At 51.4% G+C, this 21,199-nt stretch overlaps 1 protein-coding gene across 2 annotated transcripts in view; it reads right to left on the bottom strand.

Moving 5' to 3' along the window:
- Positions 1 to 1,724: 1,724 nt before the first annotated feature.
- Positions 1,725 to 21,199, bottom strand: part of RAMP1 (receptor activity modifying protein 1) — a 31,288-nt gene continuing 11,813 nt past the window's right edge. For both annotated transcript variants that reach the window (XM_006082712.3, XM_023762981.1), the window contains exon 3: positions 1,725 to 2,322. In XM_006082712.3, the coding sequence (XP_006082774.1) occupies positions 2,067 to 2,322 (256 nt within the window). In that variant the 3' untranslated portion in view covers positions 1,725 to 2,066. The remainder of the gene's footprint in view (positions 2,323 to 21,199) is intronic.

The raw sequence follows: 21,199 nt of genomic DNA, 5'->3' as shown, positions 1-21,199 counted from the left end.
AGGGCAGGGGGTGCAGCCTCAGGTCCTCTGTCAAGCCCCACTGGGCAGAGGGTGCAGCCTCAGGTCCCCTGCCTGGTGCTGAGCCAGGGGCACAGCCTCAGGTCCCCCAGCCCTGGCGCTGGGGCAGGGGGCACAGCCTCAGGTCCCCCGCCCCAACACCGGGGCGGGGGGGCATGGCCTCAGGTCCCCAGGCCCGGCCTCAGATCCCTCGGCCCCAGCACCAAGGCACGAGGGCACAAGGGTGCGATGACCATTTGCATATTAGCTCTTTATTATATAGGATAACGTTTCAATTATATTAATAATACCAAAACCACACACACACACACACACACACACACACACACACACACACATTCTGGTAAGCACATAGGAGGCAGGGGCCCTGTCTTTGAAGATGCCACAGCCCTCAAACTGGTTCTGGAAGGATCCTTGCTCAGCCCTGGGTGAGGTGCTGGGACCCTGCAGACCCCGTGGGGCCCTGACCACCTGTGGAAACCTGGGGACAATGGGGCTGCCCTGGGAGTGGGGGGCCGGAGTCCCCTCCACAAGCGGTGTATCCGGGCGGGAGGGATTACTGAAATGACCAGGAAGCAGCACCGAAGGAAACAGGACCCACAGGTTCAGGAAGCAGGGGCCTCTGCAGGTGCATGTGCAGCTAATTACAGGAGGAATGACCACCACGGCCAGGTGGGGACACCTTTGCCCTCAGGTGCAGTGTGACATCCTCGAGCTGCTTCCCGCCATCCCCCGCTTCTGAAGCCTCCCAGATCCCCAAGACTAGGGACACCGGGGCCTCAACCAGAAGCTTCCTCCACCTGGTTCCTGTCCCGGAGCCCAAATCGTGACTCATCTGTGCCATCAGTTCCTGGGGATAACGGGAGACAATTGCCCTCATTCCTTCCAGCTCTCACAGCCCAGTTTCCAACCGTTGAGAGTAGAGGAAGCTGGGGTCTAGCAGGTAGCTCACAGCCCTTCCCAGGTCCTGTGCTGAGGACTCCAGAAACCCATGTTCCCTGAGGCCATCTCTGCAGCGAGCACACCTGTGCCCTTTCCTGACCAGAGTGGGATGGGGGGCCCTGTGGCTGTGGTGTGCTAGTGCGGAATAGTCCAGAACATGATGGCTCTGGCCAGCTGACCTGAGGCAGAGAAGCTGCTGCTGAGGGTGAGAAGGGGCAGGTCCTGGGCTGGGAGGTGCTGGAGGGCAGGGCAGGCTGCGGGCTGCAGGCACTTCAGAGGTTGTTCAGCTCAGAGGACATCTGGGAGGGACAGTGTGGGAGCTCCCTTAGGGGATCCAGAACCTTCTAGAAGCCTGTTTACACGTGGAGGCTTAGGAAGAATCCTGAATGGGGAAGCAGTGCTGGGTTGGGTGCAGGGACGTGTAGAGGAAATAGCAGGTGAAACCCTCAAGGACAGAGTGGTGGGAGCCTGGACCTGGGGGATGGGAGGCATTCTTGGGGAGTCGGGGCGGGGGGCTGCTCAGCAAAACTGAGCAAACCTGGCCTCGGCATGTCTGTGCATCGCAGTCGTCTGAGCCAGTGGTTCTAGACACTGTGGAGGGGTGGGGGCCTCAGGACCCTGTGGAGCACCTTCAGTGCACACCCAGGCCTCACTGCCATCGGGCCCTGCAACACCGCCTGCAGGGGAAGATGTGTCTGAAGCTTCCAGTGTTCCTCCCCAGCTTCTACTGTGACCCACAGCCAGAAACACTGACCCTTCCCAAATTCAAGGACATCCTTTTAATCACAATCTTCTCATCCACAGTCTGGCTAGAGGTGAGAGCAAACACATCAGAGACTCCCCAGAAATAATGACCGTTATGTTCTGCTCCCTCCTAGCACCAGCCCCCTTCCTAGGGTGGCCTTCACCTCCAGCTGGGGGCGTCCAGGTTAATGCCTGCACCACCGCTGCTCTGAAATCCTGTTAGCCGATCTCAGGTGGGATAAGGGGGCTTGGGGCCTGCTCTGACATCAGGGCCAGGAAGCCATTCCCAGGCCAGGCCCAGAGCTCCCCGGCCTCCCTGCCTGCCCGCAGCCTCAGCATGGGGGCAGTTCCCAGGCTGCGGCCTATTGGATGCCCTCGGTGAGCTGGCTTCTCCAGACCACCAGCCCAGTCATGAGCAGGGTCATCAGGATGGGCACCACAATGAAGGGGCAGAGGATGCTGAGGGGCGGGTCCTGCATGGCCCGGCCCGAGACAGGGCAGCTTCTGAAGTACTGCTGGTGGACGGTGATGAAGAACTTGTTCACCACGGCGTTTGGCCAGTAGCAGTTCAGCCTTTCCATCACGTACATGGTGCAATTTCTGAGCTCTTCGTAGCTCCTGCAGATAGAAAAGCAGGTGGTCAGCCCTGACTGGTTTGGCTCAGTGGATAGAGCATCAGCCTGCGGACTGAAAGGTCCCAGGTTCAATTCTGGTCAAGGGCATGTACCTTGGTTGTGGGCACATCCCCAGTAGGAGGTGTGCAGGAGGCAGCTGATCGATGTTTCTAACTCTCTATCCCTCTCCCTTCCTCTCTGTAAAAAAAAATCAATAAAATATATTTAAAAAAAGAAAAAAAGAAAGAAAAGCAGGTGGTCAGGAGGAAAAGTAATACTGAAGCTGGCCTCACAGTGCTTGTAGTCTGTGGGCTAGTTTCAAACAAGGTGAAGAAAAGAAAAGAAAAGAAGGAAAGGAAAGGAAAGGAAAGGAAAGGAAAGGAAAGGAAAGGAAAGGAAAGGAAAGGAAAGGAAAGGAAAGGAAAGCAGGTGGTCATCCCTTAGGCAGCGACTAAGGTGGGACCTGAGCCAGGGCTCTCCACATTGAGGGCAGACTAGAGGTGGGACAGCCACCATCTTCAGATGTCAGCCCAGGGCAATAAGCCCTCTCCACATTGAGGGCAGACTAGAGGTGGGACAGCCACCATCTTCAGATGTCAGCCCAGGGCAATAAGCCCTCTGTGGGCAAATCTGCAGCCCATTCTGAGGAATAAATTAGTGAATGTGAAGACAGGTCTGTAGAAATGACCCAAAATGGAACACAAGGAGAAAAGAGCTGTGGTAAATTCACAACACTCTCAATAATATCAACCCCAACTTGTAATCTGAGTTCCAGAAGGAGAAGACGGAATGGGGGAGAAGGAATATTTGAAGAGATAATGACTGAGAATTTTCCCAAAATAATGAGACATCAATTCACAAACCCAAGAAGGTAAAGTACCCCAAACAGGACAAAAAAAACCAAAACAACAACAAACAAACAGCCACACAGACGTGTCAAAGCCAAACTCTGAAAACCAAGATAAAGAAAAAAAAATCTTGGAGTCAGAGAAAAGACACCTCCAGGGAACAATGATATGAGTCACAGCTGACTTCCCACCAGAGACTATGCAAGCCCAAAATGATGGGGGCATCTTTAAAGTACTGGTGGTAGAGATGGGGGAACTGTCTGCCCAGAATCCTACACCCAGTTAAAAATATTTTTCAAATATGATGTTGAAATAAAGACCTTTTTAGAGGAAAAAAGAGCTGGGAGAATTCATTGTGCTACAAGAAATGTTAAAATTCTTCAGTAAAAAAAAAAGAGAACAGAAAGAATTTTGGACCCACACAAAGAAATGAAGAGCTCCTTAACTGGTAAAATGAAGATATTTATTTATTTTTATTTTTTTAAATATATGTTTGTATTGATTTCAGAGAGGAAGGGAGAGGGAGAGATAGAAACATCAATGGTGAAAGAGAATCATTGATCGGCTGCCTCCTGCATGCCCCCTACTGGGGATCAAGCCTGCAACCTGGGCATGTGCCCTGACCGGGAATCGAACCGTGACCTCCTGGTTCATAGGTCAGTGCTCAACCACTGAGTCACACCGCCAGGCAAAATGAAGATATTTAAAAGACACCGTTCCTTGTTTTTCATCTAGAAAGTGATTAAGTGAAGCAGAAGCCATACAGCAATTTGGGGAGCCGGAGGGAGGCTTTCAAAGGCCCATGCCTCCAGCTACAATCTTATGGTTTCTAAGTCGCTTGGTCACTATTTTGTCTGCCTGGCTGCTCTCTGGGCCGTTACCTCAAGTACCAGGGTGCAGGGGGCCTCCCCCAGACCATGTGGGTGGGCAAAGTGCAGGAGACTGGGAAGGAGAGGGTGGGCAGAGACCACAGAGGCTGTGCAGGACCTGTGCCCGCTGGGTGTGTGGTTTTCCCACGTGAACAAGGACTCATGTTTCGAGTACAAAACACAAGTGGAAGAAGCCACAGAAGTCCTGACAGGTTGGGTCTCATTGTGAGAAAAGAATGAGTTAGAACATGTCGAGTGCCTGGCACATGTAAGTGCTAAAGGTATCAGGTGTTGTTGAAAACTACATCCAGCCCTTGGTGTGGTTGTTGATTAACCCCATGGCTACGTGTTACAAACACTGGTGTGAATGGCTGTCTGCTCCCCACCACAGACCCACCAAACCAGCAGGTAGTGTTTGGTGTTCTGCGGACCCAGTGACAGTCGACCCTACATGTTGTCCTCCCATCCTCTGTGCTTGAGGAGTGGAGCTGGGATGTCCCGAGAAGGAGGTGCTGCCATCTCTGCATGGGAAGGAGCCCCTGACCCAGGACGCTGTGACCCTCAGACCCTCCCCCCCCCCACCCCCGCTGAGGCCATGCGGAGGCTGAGCCTGTGTTGTGGGGGATATTCTAGGATAAGGCACTCTCTCCCTGAAATATTATCCTTCCAGTCTGCAAAGCCACCCCCTTCTAAAAATAGCTCCAACGTACAGCCGGGCCTCTTCATCCTGTTTATTTATACAGAAGTGACAGCTGAAACAGTCAATAAATATTGTGAGCTCTGTCAGCAAGTCTGTGATAAAAGAATCCCTTCAGAGCACAGTCTTCTGTCAAAAGAACATAGTACTGACTAAGGGCCCGAAATAACTGTGAAAAACATTTTCATTTAACCCTCTCTCTAGTTCTCATGTAACGGAATAGTTTTCCTTTTTAGGCCAGAACTCTCTATTCTGGGCCCCCAGGCAAACTTTGCTGGGAATGTTCCTGACCAGGACGGTGATGGTGGGCGTTTCCAGTTCCTCCAGGGCCCCAGTCACGACTCCAGAACCACAACTCATGGTTGCTCACTTTTGACAAGAAGGTGTCCACTGATGCCCACAGGCTCTGGGGACACTCATGGTTGCTGTTGTCCTCAAACTAGCCCTGAATGGCCTTGATGTGGAGTATCTGAGACTGGGCCTCCCCACCCCCCCCACCTGGTTCAAATCCCAGGTCCACCTCTTATCCCAGGTGATGCTGGGAGCCTCATCTCACCTGTTCGAGTCTTGGTCTCCTTATATCCAAATGAAGACACAGGGACCCACATAATGGGGTTACTGGGCACATCAAGCTAAATGGGGTCAACGGCCCAAAATACAGCAGATGCCCAATAGGTGGACGTTTTCTCACTGCCTCCTCCTGACAACTGCTGTGAGCCTGAAACAGGATATCTTTCTCCTTCTTTCCTTCCTCCCTCCCTCCCTCTCTCTCTCTCTTTCTTTCTTTCTTTCTTTCTTTCTTTCTTTCTTTCTTTCTTTCTTTACAGGGAGGAATGGAAAGGGAGAGATAGAAACATCAATGATAAGAGAGAATCATTGATCAGCTGCCTCCTGCATGTCCCCTACTGGGGAACAAGCCCACAACCTGGGCATGTGCCCTGACTGGGAATGGAACAGTGACCCCCTAGTTCATAGGTCAACACTCAACCACTGAGCCATGCCAGCTGGGCTAGGATACGTTTCTTGTTCTATTAATTCACCAATGTGTATCTAAGCCCTCAAAAACTCGAGGACAAACCACTCTGGGATTCTGGTTCCCTTTACCTGATCACTATTGGCTCTGTCTACCTGGGAGAATTCACACCTGGTGGCTTCCAGCAGCTTTAGATAGCTGCTGGGGTGGGGCAGGTGGCACTACCTGGTGTCCTGGCAGTAGGACAGGTGAAGATAAAAGTGACCCATTGAGGCTGGCCTGTAGAGTCTGTCCAAGTGCCAAACTGACACTGGGAGTGTGGTGTCAGGTAGACAGAGAGGGGTGAGGGTGGGTGCAAGCACAGAAATACCTATGGTGCCTTTGGCTCAATAGTTCTGGGAATACAGTTGGCTTCTACTCAACACTGGTAGGTGTAGTGAAATGAGGCAGGCATTCCTATCACTACTAATAAAAGGTAAACTGGTAAAATTTTTCTGAGAAGCAACTTGGCAATATGTATCAATAAACTCAAAATCATGGATATCCTTTGACCCAGGAATTCTATTTCTGGGAATTACCATAAGTTAATAACATGAAATGCAGACAGAAGTAAGGTAAGAAGGGGGTCGCTGCAAATTTATAATTATGAAAAACAGTAAACTATAAGAAAGCAATGAAAGAAATTGCTGATAAGCTATTTTAATATAGCTATTAAAATGATATATAGGGCCCTCGCTGGTTTTCTCAGTGATTAGAGCAGGGGTCCTCAAACTACAGCCCTCGGGCCACATGCAAATACAAATATTGTATTTGTTCCCGTTTTGTTTTTTTACTTCAAAATAAGATATGTGCAGTGTGCATAGGAATTCGTTCATAGTTTTTTTTAAAACTATAGTCCGGCCCTCCAACGGTCTGAGGGACAGTGAACTGGCCCCCTGTTTAAAAAGTTTGAGGACCCCTGGATTAGAGCATAAGCTTCAGATGAAGGGTTTAGGGTTCGATTCCAGTCAAGGGCAACTACCTTGATTACAGGTTCTATCCCCAGCCCCGGTCAGGGAGTGTGAGGGAGGCAACCAATCGATGTGTCTCTCTCATGTGATGTTTCTCTCCGCGTGTCTCTCCCCTTCCCTTCCACTCTCTCTAAAAATCAATGGAAAGAAAATATCCTCAGGTGAGGATTAATAACAAAAAACTGATATGGAGGAAGAGATTTGTAAGAGGTGGGAAAATACTTATGTTACAATGCTGGGCAGAAGAACGCATATGAGACCTGGTGTGTAAACATTGTGGTTTCAGCATAAAATGCTCTGGGAGGAGGGGAACACTCCAGAGTGCTGGGCGGGCCACCCCAGGGTTGTCATAGGAGGGACTTTTGTTCTCTCATCTCTATCCTTTCTGGGGATTTGGAGTTTTCTACAGTGAGCACGCATTATTTTACAATTACATATAAAAAAGCTTATCTGGGAAGGGGCCTGTGGCAAACTGGACACTGATGTCCCTGCACTTGCAGCCACGGAGGGCTCACTTCTTCATTTCTGTGACAGCCCTTGCTGCCTGGCAGGCCTCCCCTTGTTGGCAAGCCTGGGGCTCAGGGGCCTGCTGGGGGCCCTGCCCTGCCTCCCCAGGGAGCCTGCAGACCCCATGCCTCCCTGAGCCCAGCCAGCAGGCGCATTCCTTCCTTCACCCCACTTATCTCTGCCCCCAGCTGGGCGAGGTAAACCCTGTCCCAGGAGCAGGGCATGTCCCCCATCACAGGGACACTCCCACCCTGCCCTCCGCTTCCCCCAGCACAGCAAGTTCTCCCCTGGCCACCATGGACTCCCTCCCTGGACCTGGGGCACTTGGCTGGAAGCCATGCTCCAAGCCGGCAATGCTGGGGACATAGAGGAGTGCGGGGGCACACGTCCAGCGCACCCCCATTCCGGCTTTGCAGATGTCCGCAGGGCCTGAGCAGGCGGTTGGCCTCCTCCACTACTCTCATTCACCCCGGAGCCAGCCGGGGCAGGGACCTAACCTCTCATGTCTCCTCTGCTGAGTTGGATGGGCGACATTGCGGTCTGCTGGGATGCTGCGGGGCAGACGCCCAGTCCCCAAGGGGACTCAGGACCAGGAGCAAGGAGGGTGGGGCTGGGCCCCAAGGACAGGATCACCCTTTGTACCCAGTCCCAGGCGCCCAAGTTTCTCTCTTCCATACCCACCACCACCCTCCAGAATTCCTAGTCCCTACTCCACGGCCTCCTTGCAGAAAGGGCCCAGCCACCAGATGGCGCCCCTCCCCAGAGGCCTCCTCTCCTAGGTCCATCCATCCCCAGGGACTCCCCACCTCTCCCCCAACTTTCCCCTTGTAGTTCAACCCCCACCAGGATCCCCCTTGTGTGCCCGGGGGCCTTCCCCCTCCATCAGCAGCCTGTCCATCTCCTCACAGAGGCTCCCCGCACCCTTCCCTCCTGGGGAGGGGCATTCACACTCCGCAGGCTCCTTCCCTCCTCGGCCAGCCAGCGCCTGGGACATCTGATACCTGTGACACCCCCACCCCTATCTGAAGCTTGGTCCTGCCAACATTGGGCTGTCAACACACACAGGTTACCCCACCCCATTCCCATCTCCTAGGGCCTGCCCCTTCCAGGGTGTCCCCTCCCCTCCTGTGGCCCTGTCCCTCTGCCCAGGCGTAGGCAGAAGAGACTCATGGTGGTGGGCTATCACACGCACATTTCTAACACCAGTTTCCACTTTCCTGCACCGAGTGTGTGTGGGCCAGGGGCACAATACGTGGGACAAGAGGGTCATTTCATACTGAGAAAAGTGTCGTCACTGCCTACAGGACATAGGCAGCCCCACCTCTAACATCTGGCGAATTGCACCTTCACCTCTCAAGGCTCAGTAGATACAAACTAGAATAAAGGCATGTGAAAAATAAAGTCAATGAACCGGGTTCAGTGACTATGTGCGATGTTTCTATTCTACAGAGAATCAACCATCTTTTCAGAAAGCCCAGGATCCTATTATTTAGGCAGCAAACAAGACTCAATAAATTCCCAAAGTGGAAACTGTAAGTCAATATTCTTTGACTGCAGTATTGAAAACTAGAAATTAGTGAGAAAAAGACATATTTTAAAATATTAAATTTGTAGAAATGAAAGATAACTCATAATTTTGGGGTCAAACAATAATTTAAAAATCCAGTTACAGGTTATTAAGGAAACAATAATGGTGATACTGTATGTAAAAATTAATGGATTAGAGCCAAACAGCACAAAATTAAATTATCTTATTACTATACAAACAAAAAAAAATAAGTATCCAAATCAAGACTTAAAAAAAAAAGATAAATCTCTCCAAAAGGCAACTAATTTAAATGCATTAATAATGATTAAAAGGGAGTTATTGGGGGAGGGGGACAAAAGGGGACATATATAATACTTTCAACAATAAAGAATTGTTTTAAAAAGATTAAAAACTAATATTTATTGATTTTCTCTTTAAAAAAAACCAGGAGAATAAGTAAATTCAATAGCGGATTCTTTAGAAAAATAGGTATGATGAAATGGACACATTTCTCGAGAGTCTAATCTAGAAAAAAACACAGAAAACATCATATACAAAACCACAGATAGAAGATGAGAAAAAGTATGAGAGATTAATATGCAAAAAATGTATGTTAAAATTGGAAAATTTTTGAATTGGGGTACTTTTGGGGAAACTATAAACTATCAAGTATTGACTTAAAAAGCAGAAAATCTGAAAAAAAAAAGGAAAATGTTATTTAAAAATTACAATCTCAAAAGGCAGCAGACCCAGGCAGTTCTTTCCAATTCTTAGGATTATAGAAAAAAAAGAAATGTGAGCTTCCCAGTTTTTTAAAAAAGTTAACCAAGCCCTGGCCAGGTAGCTCAGTTGATTAGAGTGTCATCCCGATTCACCAAGGTTGTGGGTTCAATCCCCAGTCAGGGCACATACAAGAATCAACCAATGAATACATACGTAAGTTCAACAACAAATCGATATTTCTCTCTCTCTCTCCCTCTCAAAATTCAATTAAAAAAAAAGTTAACCGAACCCAGATTCCACACCTCTGAATACGGCATGCCCACGTGCCTCAGAGTAAGAGATGTACTCCACTGTCACTTAAAAATAGACACAAATGTCCTATGAAAACTGTTAGCAAACTTAAGCTCTCCGTACAGAACACTGTAAAGTAGGTTTATTTCAGGAATGCTTTACACCTGTGACTGTCAAAGCCCATTTCAGTATGTCAAAGCAAAAAACACACAATCATTTCAATACAGGTTGAGAAGGCATTTGACAAAATTCAACATTTCTGATAAAAAAGAAACAACCTTGTAAATCAGGAAGAAGTTCTTAATGTGACAAAAATCTCTCAAACCAATTGCAAACCCCGCATTTATTCCTGGAGCCCTGGAGGCATTTTCCTTACAGCCAGGCATCTGCGCATTTAATTTCTAGGTGGTCAGGTCTGTCTTCTACCACGTGATTTCCGACTTTGGTGTCAGGGCTCCCAACCAGGATTTCCAAAATAGTCACAGAGGAGCATTTCCAAAGCAGGGCGGGGCAGTCTGCTCACTCGGCCACTTCCTCCGGTGGCAGAAAGCCACATGGTGGCCCGGCCTGCGTGGGGCTCAGCATGAGTGTGCCAGGCCATCCAACCTCCACAGAGGGCCTCTGAGCAGGCTGCCATTTCCCACTCAGCCTCGCCGCTGTGAGCTGTCAGGCTGCACCAGACAGGGCAGCTTTTGTTTTTGTCGCCTCAGGAAATGTAAAAGGAAGTCTTGCTAAGGATTAAAAACACTTCAGTCTAGGACACTGCCCCAGGCCTGGGTGAGTGTACCGGGCGCTGTGCACCTGGAACTCACTCCTCAGCCTGGACTTGCAGCGGGAGTGTGTGGGGGGTGGATATGGTGCAATCAAGCCCTCCATAAACCGCAGGTCTGAGAGATCCGATCAAGCCGGAAGTCTGATGAGACTGCGGAAAAAGCCCTGCGCATCTCTGCTGGCCCAGGGCTGACCACTGGAGCGCGTGCACAGAAATGTATACTTTAAGGTTTCTCTAATGTTCCCATTACAGCTCATCTCCTTAAGTTATAGAACAGGAACTTCTGATATCTTTGCAAAAAAAAAATAAAAAGCACAGGGGAACGGCGGGCTCCACCCTGTCTGTGGAATCCCAGCATGCGTGTGCACTACCCAACAACACAGCAGGCTTCAGGTACACCAGCTGGAGGGCGCGGGTAAATTCCACCCAGGGCTTTGCAACCGGCTCCCTGCCTCCACTGTACTGGGCCAGGGGGCTCTGGCTGAGCAAAGTGGTCTCTCTCTCTCTCTCTCTCTCTCTCTCTCTGAAAATGAAGAACATGCTAAAGCAAGGAGATTAGAGGTAAGAGGAGGAAGACCAGTGGCAGGGCTGGTGTGTCACTGCTGGGGAGGAGAGAGCAGTTTCTCACGGAGCTCTCGGCTGGGGAGACCTGGGAAAACCGCTACTCTTGGACGACAGAAAAGGGACATGGGGTGTCCTCTGAGTGCCTGGCAGGTGGGGTCTGTGCCTGCAGTCATCCCAGCCCTGGGTTCTGAGATGGCAGGGAGCCATGGCTGATCACCCAGCTGCACCCTCACATGGGTGTGCACACGTGTCCAAGCTCAAGGATTAGGCATGACAGCCAGGGCACTATATTTGGACACTAACACCCTGGGGACTCTACCCCTGCAAGCCACCCTGGGGGCTGGAAGGAGGGCTTTTTTCTGCAGTGCACCCTCGGTCCCACCACCAGGCCACTGCTCTCTGCCGCCCTGCCTGGCAACCTGCCTCCCTGATCCCACTGGATTCCGCAGGGACCCCTGGGGCCCTCCTGAGGCCGTGGAGGCTGTGAGGTTGCTGGCCACACTGGCACAGCGGGCAGCCTGAAACCCACGAAGGTGACCTCTGGGCTGGGTGGCACTATCCCAGGGCGTCTCACTATGTCACCAGGAGAGGGGACAGTGGCTGTGGCTTTGCTGTGCCCGACAGCTTCCCCTGAGCAGAAGGTCATGCCAGCCAACAGGGCAGTCTCTGACCCAGTTCCTGAGGGGCAGCCCTGACAGCAGGTGGAGGGCTGGAGCTGGGAGCCGATCCTCACCCACTGTTGGGGCTCACCCCCCAGGAACACGAGGGGCTACCCAGCGGTCACACCACTGGCCCAGCACCAATTAAGGTCTCAGGCAGCAGCTGCTGAGCCAAAGTTAAATCTGGTTCTGAACTCCTTCGAGGTGCCAAGGTGCCCTCACTAAACTTTCCAAAGGAGAAGGACCATGGCCAAGATAGTGGCAGGAGCAGGCCACCCCCCCTCCGGCCTTCCTGTGAACACCTGTCCATGCAGTAAGGGAGAACCTTCCAGACATCCGTGGGGGTTTCTCTGTGATTCAAAACCATCCCGGGACTCAAGTCTGGATCGGGGAGCAGCCCAGTGCATCAGGATGGTGAAGACACAGAGAAATAAGTGTCACAGGGACCCTGCCGAACCTCAGATACACCTGGCTTCCAGGACTCCCTCCTGCTTGGGACAAACCGGAGCGGGTGTGAGGCAGCAGTCAGTCCCAGAAGGTCCTGGCTGCCCTGGGCCTGAGGATGTGTGTCTTGAGAGCTGCCCACAGAAATCCGCCCCCCCGCCCCCCGCCCATACACACAGTCACAGTCACAAGCAGGTCCTGCCTGCCCCACACCTTCACCGTCCAGTCCCTTTCCAGTCCCCCAGCTCTAGCAACCTGCGAGTGACCACACCAGTAAGGAGGAGGTCATATTTACAAAATAAGTCAGTCTCCTCTGGGTCTCTGATAACATAATAAAAACTCAGAGATAATCGAACAACAGCCACACAAACTCCAGAAATCGGGGTTGTTCAGCATATACTTAGCATCCTGCCGAGCTGTCACTCAGCTACAAAGGCAGCAAAAAGCTCCTTAAAAATGTCTGAATTCTGGGAAGGCATTAATTGCATGGCTTATTTCTAGGTTCTACTTCAGAATAGTTGTCTGAATCTAAAAGCTACATGACAAAGGGAATGATGATAACAATAATAAGGAGCTCGAGTTAACAGCCTATTTGCAAAGATAAGTGACCAAGAGCCCCGTGGGCCCGAGGGTTGTTTCTGATACAAGTTAGGACAGCGCAGTGTAAGAAATAAACCAAAATAGGCCACGGAAGGAAGAGCAGGTTTTAGAGCATGAACTAAAGTCAGTGAGGAGATGGGGTGGGGACGGGGGTTGAGAGAGACAGTCCTGCTCTTTCATCGAGCGCCAAGCATGTGGTTTCACGGTGTAAGGAAACCAACACAGGCGTCAGAACACCCGTGTTTCACATTTCAGGGTAAGTGAGTGGAAAGAGCGTGCCAATATGTTAACCTCATTTAAAAGATAAAGGCAAACACATCATGTTTTAACAGGGGGGAGAAAAGATGGGGGAAATCAGTGTGGAAAGATAAAAACCAAGATCCCAAACGGAGTGCCTGAAGATTGAACATAAAGGACAAATGCAATACAATTTCCTTTGTTACAAGGCTCAACACTCGCCAGATGAAACAATAAGACAACATAAGCAGTTTCTGAGAGAGATAATTAACACAGAATTATCTCAGAATTAAGAATTAAGGGTTAACTTCAAGTAGTTAAAATACTGGGATTTCAATGTTAATATGAAGCAAAGAATAGCAAAACAAAAACTATTAAACATGATTAAGGAGACATTTAATGATATTTCACAGTTGATAGCAGCAGCATAATAACATGGAATCTAAATGCTATAAAAACAGCAGAATATATACATAACAACCTGCTGGAAAAAATAACTAGAAATTATCTATATATATAAAAAGCTAATATGCTAAGTGTCCAACCGTCTAACCGGTTGCTATGATGTGCACTGACCACCAGGGGGCTGACACTCAATGCAGGAGCTGCCGTGACATGCAGAGAGAAACGGCACTGTGGACCTGGTGCCCACGAAGCAACACTTGGCTTCCCCCAAGTTGGACACAGGCCCCATCACCACCCCAGAGCAACACCCACCAAATCGCAGCCAACACTGCCAAGACCCCATGGAGCAAAATGCGGCCCACAGCCCAGCCCAGCCTGGAAACAGTGGCTGTGGGTGCTGGGTAATGACGTCACGTTTTTGTTGACACTCGAAGCCGAAATTGTCGACAGAATATGCCTGAAGACCAACTATTGCCACAACGTACCTCTGAAGCAGAAAGAAAGTGATGTCATCAACAGAACATGTCTGAAGAACAGTCATCGACAAGTACTACCAATCCTGGTAGGAACTGCCTTCATAGCAAAAATGAGGTAAATGAGGATGCAACTATCGAACACAACTGTGGTGGAATGACTTACATGTCAATTTTGCTTGTCCCTAAATTTCTCCGATGAAAAACCATCTGATGGAAAATTTACTCGATGTTGTAGCAAAGGCAAAGTTTGTCCAAATGATATAAATTTTCCAGAATACCCAGCATATTTTTAAAAAATTAATGATAAACGAAGATTCTGACAGTAAAAATTTCATGGAAAATATTCGTTGTTATATCATGTTGTTATTGTTTATTAATCAATTTATATATTATTTTCATGTACATTTTACTAATTTTCTTTCATCTCTGATACTTCTATTATAGAGAAAGGGTGAATAGTGATATTAAAATATTTCTTCTAATTAATTTCCTTTCAATGTGCATGAATTTGTGCACTGGGCAACTAGTAAGAATATAATTAGAATTAGAGAATCTAATAGCCCATCATCAAGTACACAAAAACCCGGAAACACAGAAATGAGTAGAGTAACACACAGCAGAATGCATATTGTTTGGGTGGGAATTAAAAAGAAACAGAAATAGACTCTAATGCATACAAGAATGCATTATGTGTTAAACTAAGCATAACAAGACAATGAAGGTAGGAAATATCATTTAACATATGTTAGGATAATCGAGATAGGGAGGAAATAAATTCTAATTCTTGTCTTACTGTAACTACGCACAGTGTTAAGGAGATAAACATTATTCCAAAACACAGGGCAACTAAGTAGAAACAGAACATAATATTGTGGCCATATGACTCTCACTACTGAATCTGTGGAGCAGACAGCCCTGTGATCAAATCACAGACCTGAGGAGTGAGGAGGCAGCGCGCCCAAACCGAGCCACTAAGGAGCTAAAGCACGAAAAACAAGCGTCCGTAAAACAGACACGAGTGACACACGCAGAGAAGACGGAACAACATGACAAATGGCTCGTCTCTACAATATTTAAGAGTTTGTAAAAGAAGGTGACTCAGGAGACAGATAGCAAAGGTTATGAGCAGGTGATCTGCACTCCAGAAAAAACAAGTCCCAACAGCTGCAGGAGAAAGCAGTTCGACCTTCCTAACAGCCAAAGCGGGCAGATGAGGACAAAACAGGAACTCTCATGTCAGCCTGCAAGAACACGATCTTGACAAACTCAGTGCTCATGGACCCACGAACAAAAGAAACATTTCCATAGGTTTCTGGTCATATAACTTAGTAAAATTATTCGAAAGGGCAACTGGGCAAAACCTCTAAGAACCCTGGAATGTTTCAAGGCCTGTGCTGTGTAGGCCCCTTTGCAAGAATTCTTAAAAAAACAACAACAAAAACTTAAACAAATGAGTCCAAAAGAGCAGTAAGCTATATGCACTGCAGTTCATTTACAACGGCAAAACCTGGAAGGGGCTGAACATAAGTAGGACTGAGAAATCAGGACAGGACCCCTTCAATGGCCTCCCTGCCAGGGAGCTGGCTGTCCACACCTGGCCCTGGCCGTGAAGGGAAACTCACCTTGCCTTGCTACCCATAAAGAGTGTATTTGTAAGAAGGTGGGTTCTCCATGTTTTGACTGAGACAAGAAGCCAGGAGAAGAGGGAGCTCAGACCTCAGACACACCTGTTCCAGGAGCTGTACACAGTGTCCAGGCTTAAGTCCCATAAGACCCTGCGGGGGGAGGGGGGGGTGTCCACATCTGCATGGGGAAGGCTCCCCCACAGAGGACGAGAGTGTCCCGGGCCCCATGTGCTTGGGAGAGGGCCACCAATGGCAGGATGGGCCCTGGGAGATGCTGTAATGGCCTATTGAGCAGGAGGAGTGCTGGGCCGAAGGGCAGCCTTAGCAAGGGCATCTGCTCTGGTCCCCTACCCGGCTGACCCCACGGCACACAAACCACAGCATAGAGATGCTGCACCCAGAGCACGCCTTCATCACCACTGCCTTCTGTGCCACACCACCTGCTGCCCTGCCCTTTCCCTGGGACAGTCCCAGGAGGCCAACTTCAACGAGTGAGCACGCCTGACCTGCCTCCCTGGCCAGTGAAGTCCTATGTGCGTAGCCTGGGCAGCTCTGGGGTTTTCATGCTGCTGGGGGCAGGGTGGAAGCAGTGTGTCCAAGAGGGAGGTGGGAGTGGAAGGCGCCTCCCCCAAACCGTCCTCCTCGTCACCAGGATGTGGTCCACCTGCCTGCTCTTCCTTCTACTTGTGCCAGGATCTGCTTAGTGCCGCTTGCTTCTGACCTTTTACATTCTGACACGGAGGCTTGATTTCATCCCCAAACGGAGGAGGTTACAAAATTGAAAAACAGGGCAGTTAATAATCTGATGGGAAAAGACATCCCGGGAGGCTTGAGCGCAGTTCCCACTGTGTCTGGGGCAGTGTCTGTCCTCTCCCAGGGCCAGAGAACAGAGCACTGGGGACAAAGGGAAGCTGAAGCCCTTGGGCATGGAAAAGGGGAGCTTGCACCTTCTCCCTGGCTCCCAGTGTCCCCCCACCACAAAGGGTTCCTGGCTGTAGGTCTCTGCAGAGCATTTCTGAAAAAAAGAATTAGGCTTTATCCCCCAAGCCCCCCAGCTCAGCATCCACAGAGCCTCTGGGGATCATGCTCAGAACCCACCATGGGGCGGGAATGCTACTTCAAAGCCAACCCCAACTGAAGGGCTGCAGCTGCCCCAAGGGCCTCCAACCTCCCCCAAAGGAAGACAGCTCCCCAGCTGGTGGGACACAGCAAGAGGGTACTTTCTGGAGGGGTGACCATGGAGCTGGCACTGGGTGGGGCTGGGAGTAATCAGAGGACCTACCCCTCTGACTCCTCCCCCGCTATGTGCCTGCCAAACAGCTGGCTCTGGGCACACAGTGGAGGAAGGTAGATTTCCAGACCCTTCTGCCTCCTGGTTCCCCTCTGTACTGTGAGCACAGATATGGGAGCAGAGTCCCAGAGGGCTCCTTTCTTTATGACACTATCCCTCGCCCCCCACATCCTCTGTCCAGTTGCCCTAGTCTTGGATCTGCTTCCTCAGAGCAGCCATGGCTGAGCTCCTGAGACAGGACCAGGGGCCTGACAGGCCTTTGCCTCACAGCCCTCACCAAGACGCCCACTGACAGAAGGGCCAGGGTTGGTGCTTTGGGGTCGGGGTGATGCCTGCAGACACTTCGCCAGGAGCAGCAGTGTTCCCACAGGCTCTGCCCAGGTGCCCTCGAGGGTGAGACCAGGAAGGTCTTTGAGTGAGTGGAGGAAAAGGGTTTCTGCCCACCCAGCAGACACTGCACCCTGCTGCCTCCCTGTCCCAGCCTAGGCCTCTGTCCACCACCTGAGCGGGGTTTCACTGGCCTTGCTCAGCAGCACTGGCCCTGACAAACCCCAGGGGTGGCTGCTGAGAGCTCCAGGCCCTCTCAGGCTTTACTGTCCATGGCAGATGACCAGCAAGAAGGACTGCTGCCCCACACATCAGGAAGACTTGAACCGATGTGAAATGAAGCGTTGAGAGGCCACCTCTGGGGAGCTGAGGGGGATCCCCACAGCCCTGCCCCAGCTCCTGGAAGCTGACAGCACCCTTCCTAGAAGGGGCTGAGTGAGGTCCTCGCATACCAGCCTGTGCAGGATGGGTGGGTAGCTGCCCTAACCCCTCCCTGAAGGCCTAAGAGGCCAAGGTCAGCCACCAGGTTTCTGTGCACCTGGGCTTGAGGGTGTGAGCCTGGACTCTGGAGACCCCAGAAGGATCCTCCTTCCCGGTGCGCACTGGGGTGGGGAGTGGGTGTCGGCACCAGACCCTCCCGACAAGAATGTGGCCCAGGCACTTGTGGGCTCAGGGCTAGTTCCAAAGCAGATGCCTGGAGGAGCAAACCCGAGAAGGAACCGCAGGCAGGTGTCCCTGTGGGGCAGGGGCCACGTTTGGGCGGAGCTCTGGTGACCAGCCTGCTGAGCACAGGTCATGGCCCGTGCTGAGACCTGGGGAGGGGGGCTGAGCACAGCAGGACCCGGGGAGGGTGACAGCCACTGCCCCAGAGAGACCACCGTGGTTGAAGAAGATGCTTCCCTCTCCGTTCCTGTTGGAATTCAAACAAAAGCAGCTGTTGGCCAGGCTGGAGGGCTCTTCACGGCCCACCTTGGGGTGAGCAGGGCAGAGGCAGTCCCCAGGAAGCAGGCCGTGGACACCTGGGCCTGGGAACCCTGCACAGTGTGACCAAAGCTTCAGGAGCTGAGGCCAAGCCGCAGCATTGACAAGCCCAGGGCTTCAGGGCCGAGAGAAGAGGGGCACCGGGAAGGCGCGAAGGTAAAGGTGGTTCTTTGGGGCTCACTGAATTCTGATGCTTCTGACAGGGTTCCTGCCCGAGGTGGCAGCTCAGAGCCCGCAGCTGAGCAGGAAGAGGAGGAGCAGCCGGGCCTCCCATCTCTGAATCACCCGCATTTCCTGTCTTGGGGAGAAAACCTGATATGTGGTCACTTTAAAACCAACCATCTTCTAGCTGAGTTCCCATTTTTGAGATTCTTGTCTTTCCTTGTTCTGCTCTTTCTCTCCTCCTGACACCCACAGGGAGGTCTAAGGAAATGGAGTCCGGATGACACAGTGTTCCTTAATCTCCACAGCTCCCCAAATTAGATTGTATTCCCAGTTAATACAGTCAATTACGTTGAATTTCCATTAGCAAACCCGGGCTGCAGTGAATGAGCTCACCCCGGACATGATGACTCGCCTGGTGCACAGAGCGGACCCGCCCTGCTGAACCCTTGCCCTGCAGGGAGCTGGTGCAGGGACCTGGGCAGTGAAGGGCAGATAGAAAAGGGCTCAAGAGGAGACCTGGAGCCGGGCTCATGACCAGGGCCTCAGCCCAGGGCTGCTGGAGAGCCCGGCACCAATTTCAACACAGAACCACACTGGACTCCCGTCACCGGGTAGGCAGTGATGATGACAAACCTCCCAATGCAAAAGCAAGCAGGCCCTCAGTCCCATGGCAGGCCACTCAAGAGTGTCCACTGTCCTCATGTTGGAACACAGCCCCAATGCTCTCACCAGCCCTTGCTTTCACTGGAGATATTTGTATCTCCGAGCAACGATGCACAGTGCTGCTCAGAACGGAATAAGCCCACACTTCTGTGCAATGTCCTAAGTGAGGCAGGGCTGTCACAGGCCCCCTCCGTCCAGTTTGGCGTAGGAGGTAGACCGTGTGGCCCCGCAGCCCCTCCACGCCCCACAGGGGAGCTTCTCCCCTCCCCACGCATCTGCAGAAGTCACCTGGCTCACATTCATCCGTGCCACTTAGCGGGAAGGTAAGTCTCCTCTGACGGGCAGCGGTTGTTAAGCCAGAAGCTTCCCTCTGGCATTTCCAGGCCACTGCAGACCCGCCCAGGTCCTGGGACAGCTACGGCCTCAAGCAGCAGGCACTGGGTGGCCCTGGCTTTTGGAGTTCTGTCCTCACCCTCAGCCTGTCCTGAACCCCAGGTCCTAACAGCTGTCCACTTCTGCCCGCTGGGCTGCTGCCTCCCACCCCTGACAGTCTTAACTGCACTCGGCTCCAGCGGGGTCTTTCCCAGCACCTGCGCCCTTTGTCCAATATCTGTCCGCCTCGAAGTCCTCCAGCCCCACTGTCTGGCTCTCTACCTGTCCGTCCCCCACTTAGGGGCCCTGGTTCCCTGTTGGACACTGTGCTCCTAACATGGCCACGCCCTCCTGCCCATTCATGCGGCTCCTCCACCCCTCGCTGGGCCTCCTTTCGGGCCTCTTCTCTTCTTCCTCCCAGTCACTTGGACCATCCTGTCCACCCCAAGAGCCCAAGACCCTGGAAGGTCAGCCCATGGCTTGAGCGCCAGGCAGCCTTCGTATCCCAATGCAAATGGACCTGGTGGTCCTTGGCAGGGGCTGAGGCAACCAGCGAAGGCCAGCATCCACCTCCCAGAGAGCCACCTGATATAAAGACAGGACATCCCCACACCTCCTGAGAGTCAGGGGACCCACCTCATGCCATTGGGGAGTGTCAAGAGCTGGGACCTCGGATTCAAAGATCCCTAACCCGCTGTGACCCTGGGCAGATGAAGTGGGGTGACGACAGTTCTGACTCCTCCTGAGGCTGCTTCGTACTTAAAGGAGGTAACGTATGTCCAGAGCTTATGCCCCGCACATAGTATGTGCTCAGCAAATGCCAGCTTTGCGAACTGTCTTGGAATGAGGTAAGCGGTAACTAAGTAAACTGAGTAGGTGGTTCGGACCCATTGCCGGTTCCGGAGGAGAAAGCCATGTTGCAGACGCAGGGAACTTGAGGAAGTTTGAAAGGGACTGTGTGAAAGGTGCGCAGGGACGTTCAGTGCAGAACAAAGATGGACCTGGAAACAAAGGTGGGGCCAGATGGGCTTTTGAATAAACAGGACAAGTGGGCGGAGCCTCTGGGGAAAGAGACTGTGCCTCAGAGTTCACACTGCACCGCAGAATAAACTCCCGCAGGCCCGGACCCAGCGGGGACACCGAGACCGCACAAGCTCGAGAAGAAAATGTGGGCGGCTTCCTCTTGGACCTGGGTGTAGGGAAAGGCCTTTCAACCATGACTCCAATCCAGAGGCGACAAGAGACTGATGCCCAGGACGGGTGAACACAATAGCGTGGCAACGAAAATACCAGAGAGTCGAAAACAACTGACTAACTGGGAGGAAATATGTAACATGTGCTGCAGCCAACGGCCAGAAGTCTCCTCTAACCCGAACTCTTTAAAAAGGGCCAGAAACGGATGGAAATGGGAAAGACAGGCACAATCAAGTCTCAAAAATATATGTGTGGCCCTTAACATATGGAAGATGTTCAGATCCACTCATAAATTAGAGAGATGCAAATGAATGCACTGAGAGACCATTTCTCCATCAGATAGTGAGCGTTCAGAAGTGTGGAAACCCAGTCTCGGTGAGGCTGTGGGAACCAGCCTCCCTGCCACCCCCCTCCCCCCGGCTGCTGGGAGGGAGCTGGTACAGCCTTTCAGAGGCAACGTGTTGGACCGCAATGACCCGTGCTCTCACTGTGGATCCAGCAAACCCACTTCTAGGTCTTGACCCTGCAGACACAGTTCCAACAACACGAAAAGGTCATTCATTCAACACGACCTAAAACTGGGAAGTATTGTTAAAACCTAAGTGTCCCTTGTTAGGAAAGTGGTTAAAAAACTGAGCACGGTGGGGTATTACTCAGATG

Source organism: Myotis lucifugus, unplaced genomic scaffold, assembly GCF_000147115.1.
Source record: "Myotis lucifugus unplaced genomic scaffold, Myoluc2.0 scaffold_3, whole genome shotgun sequence".
Classification (NCBI taxonomy): domain Eukaryota; kingdom Metazoa; phylum Chordata; class Mammalia; order Chiroptera; family Vespertilionidae; genus Myotis; species Myotis lucifugus.
The sequence above is the reverse complement of the archived record's forward strand: the minus strand, read 5'-3'. Positions and strand labels throughout refer to the sequence as shown.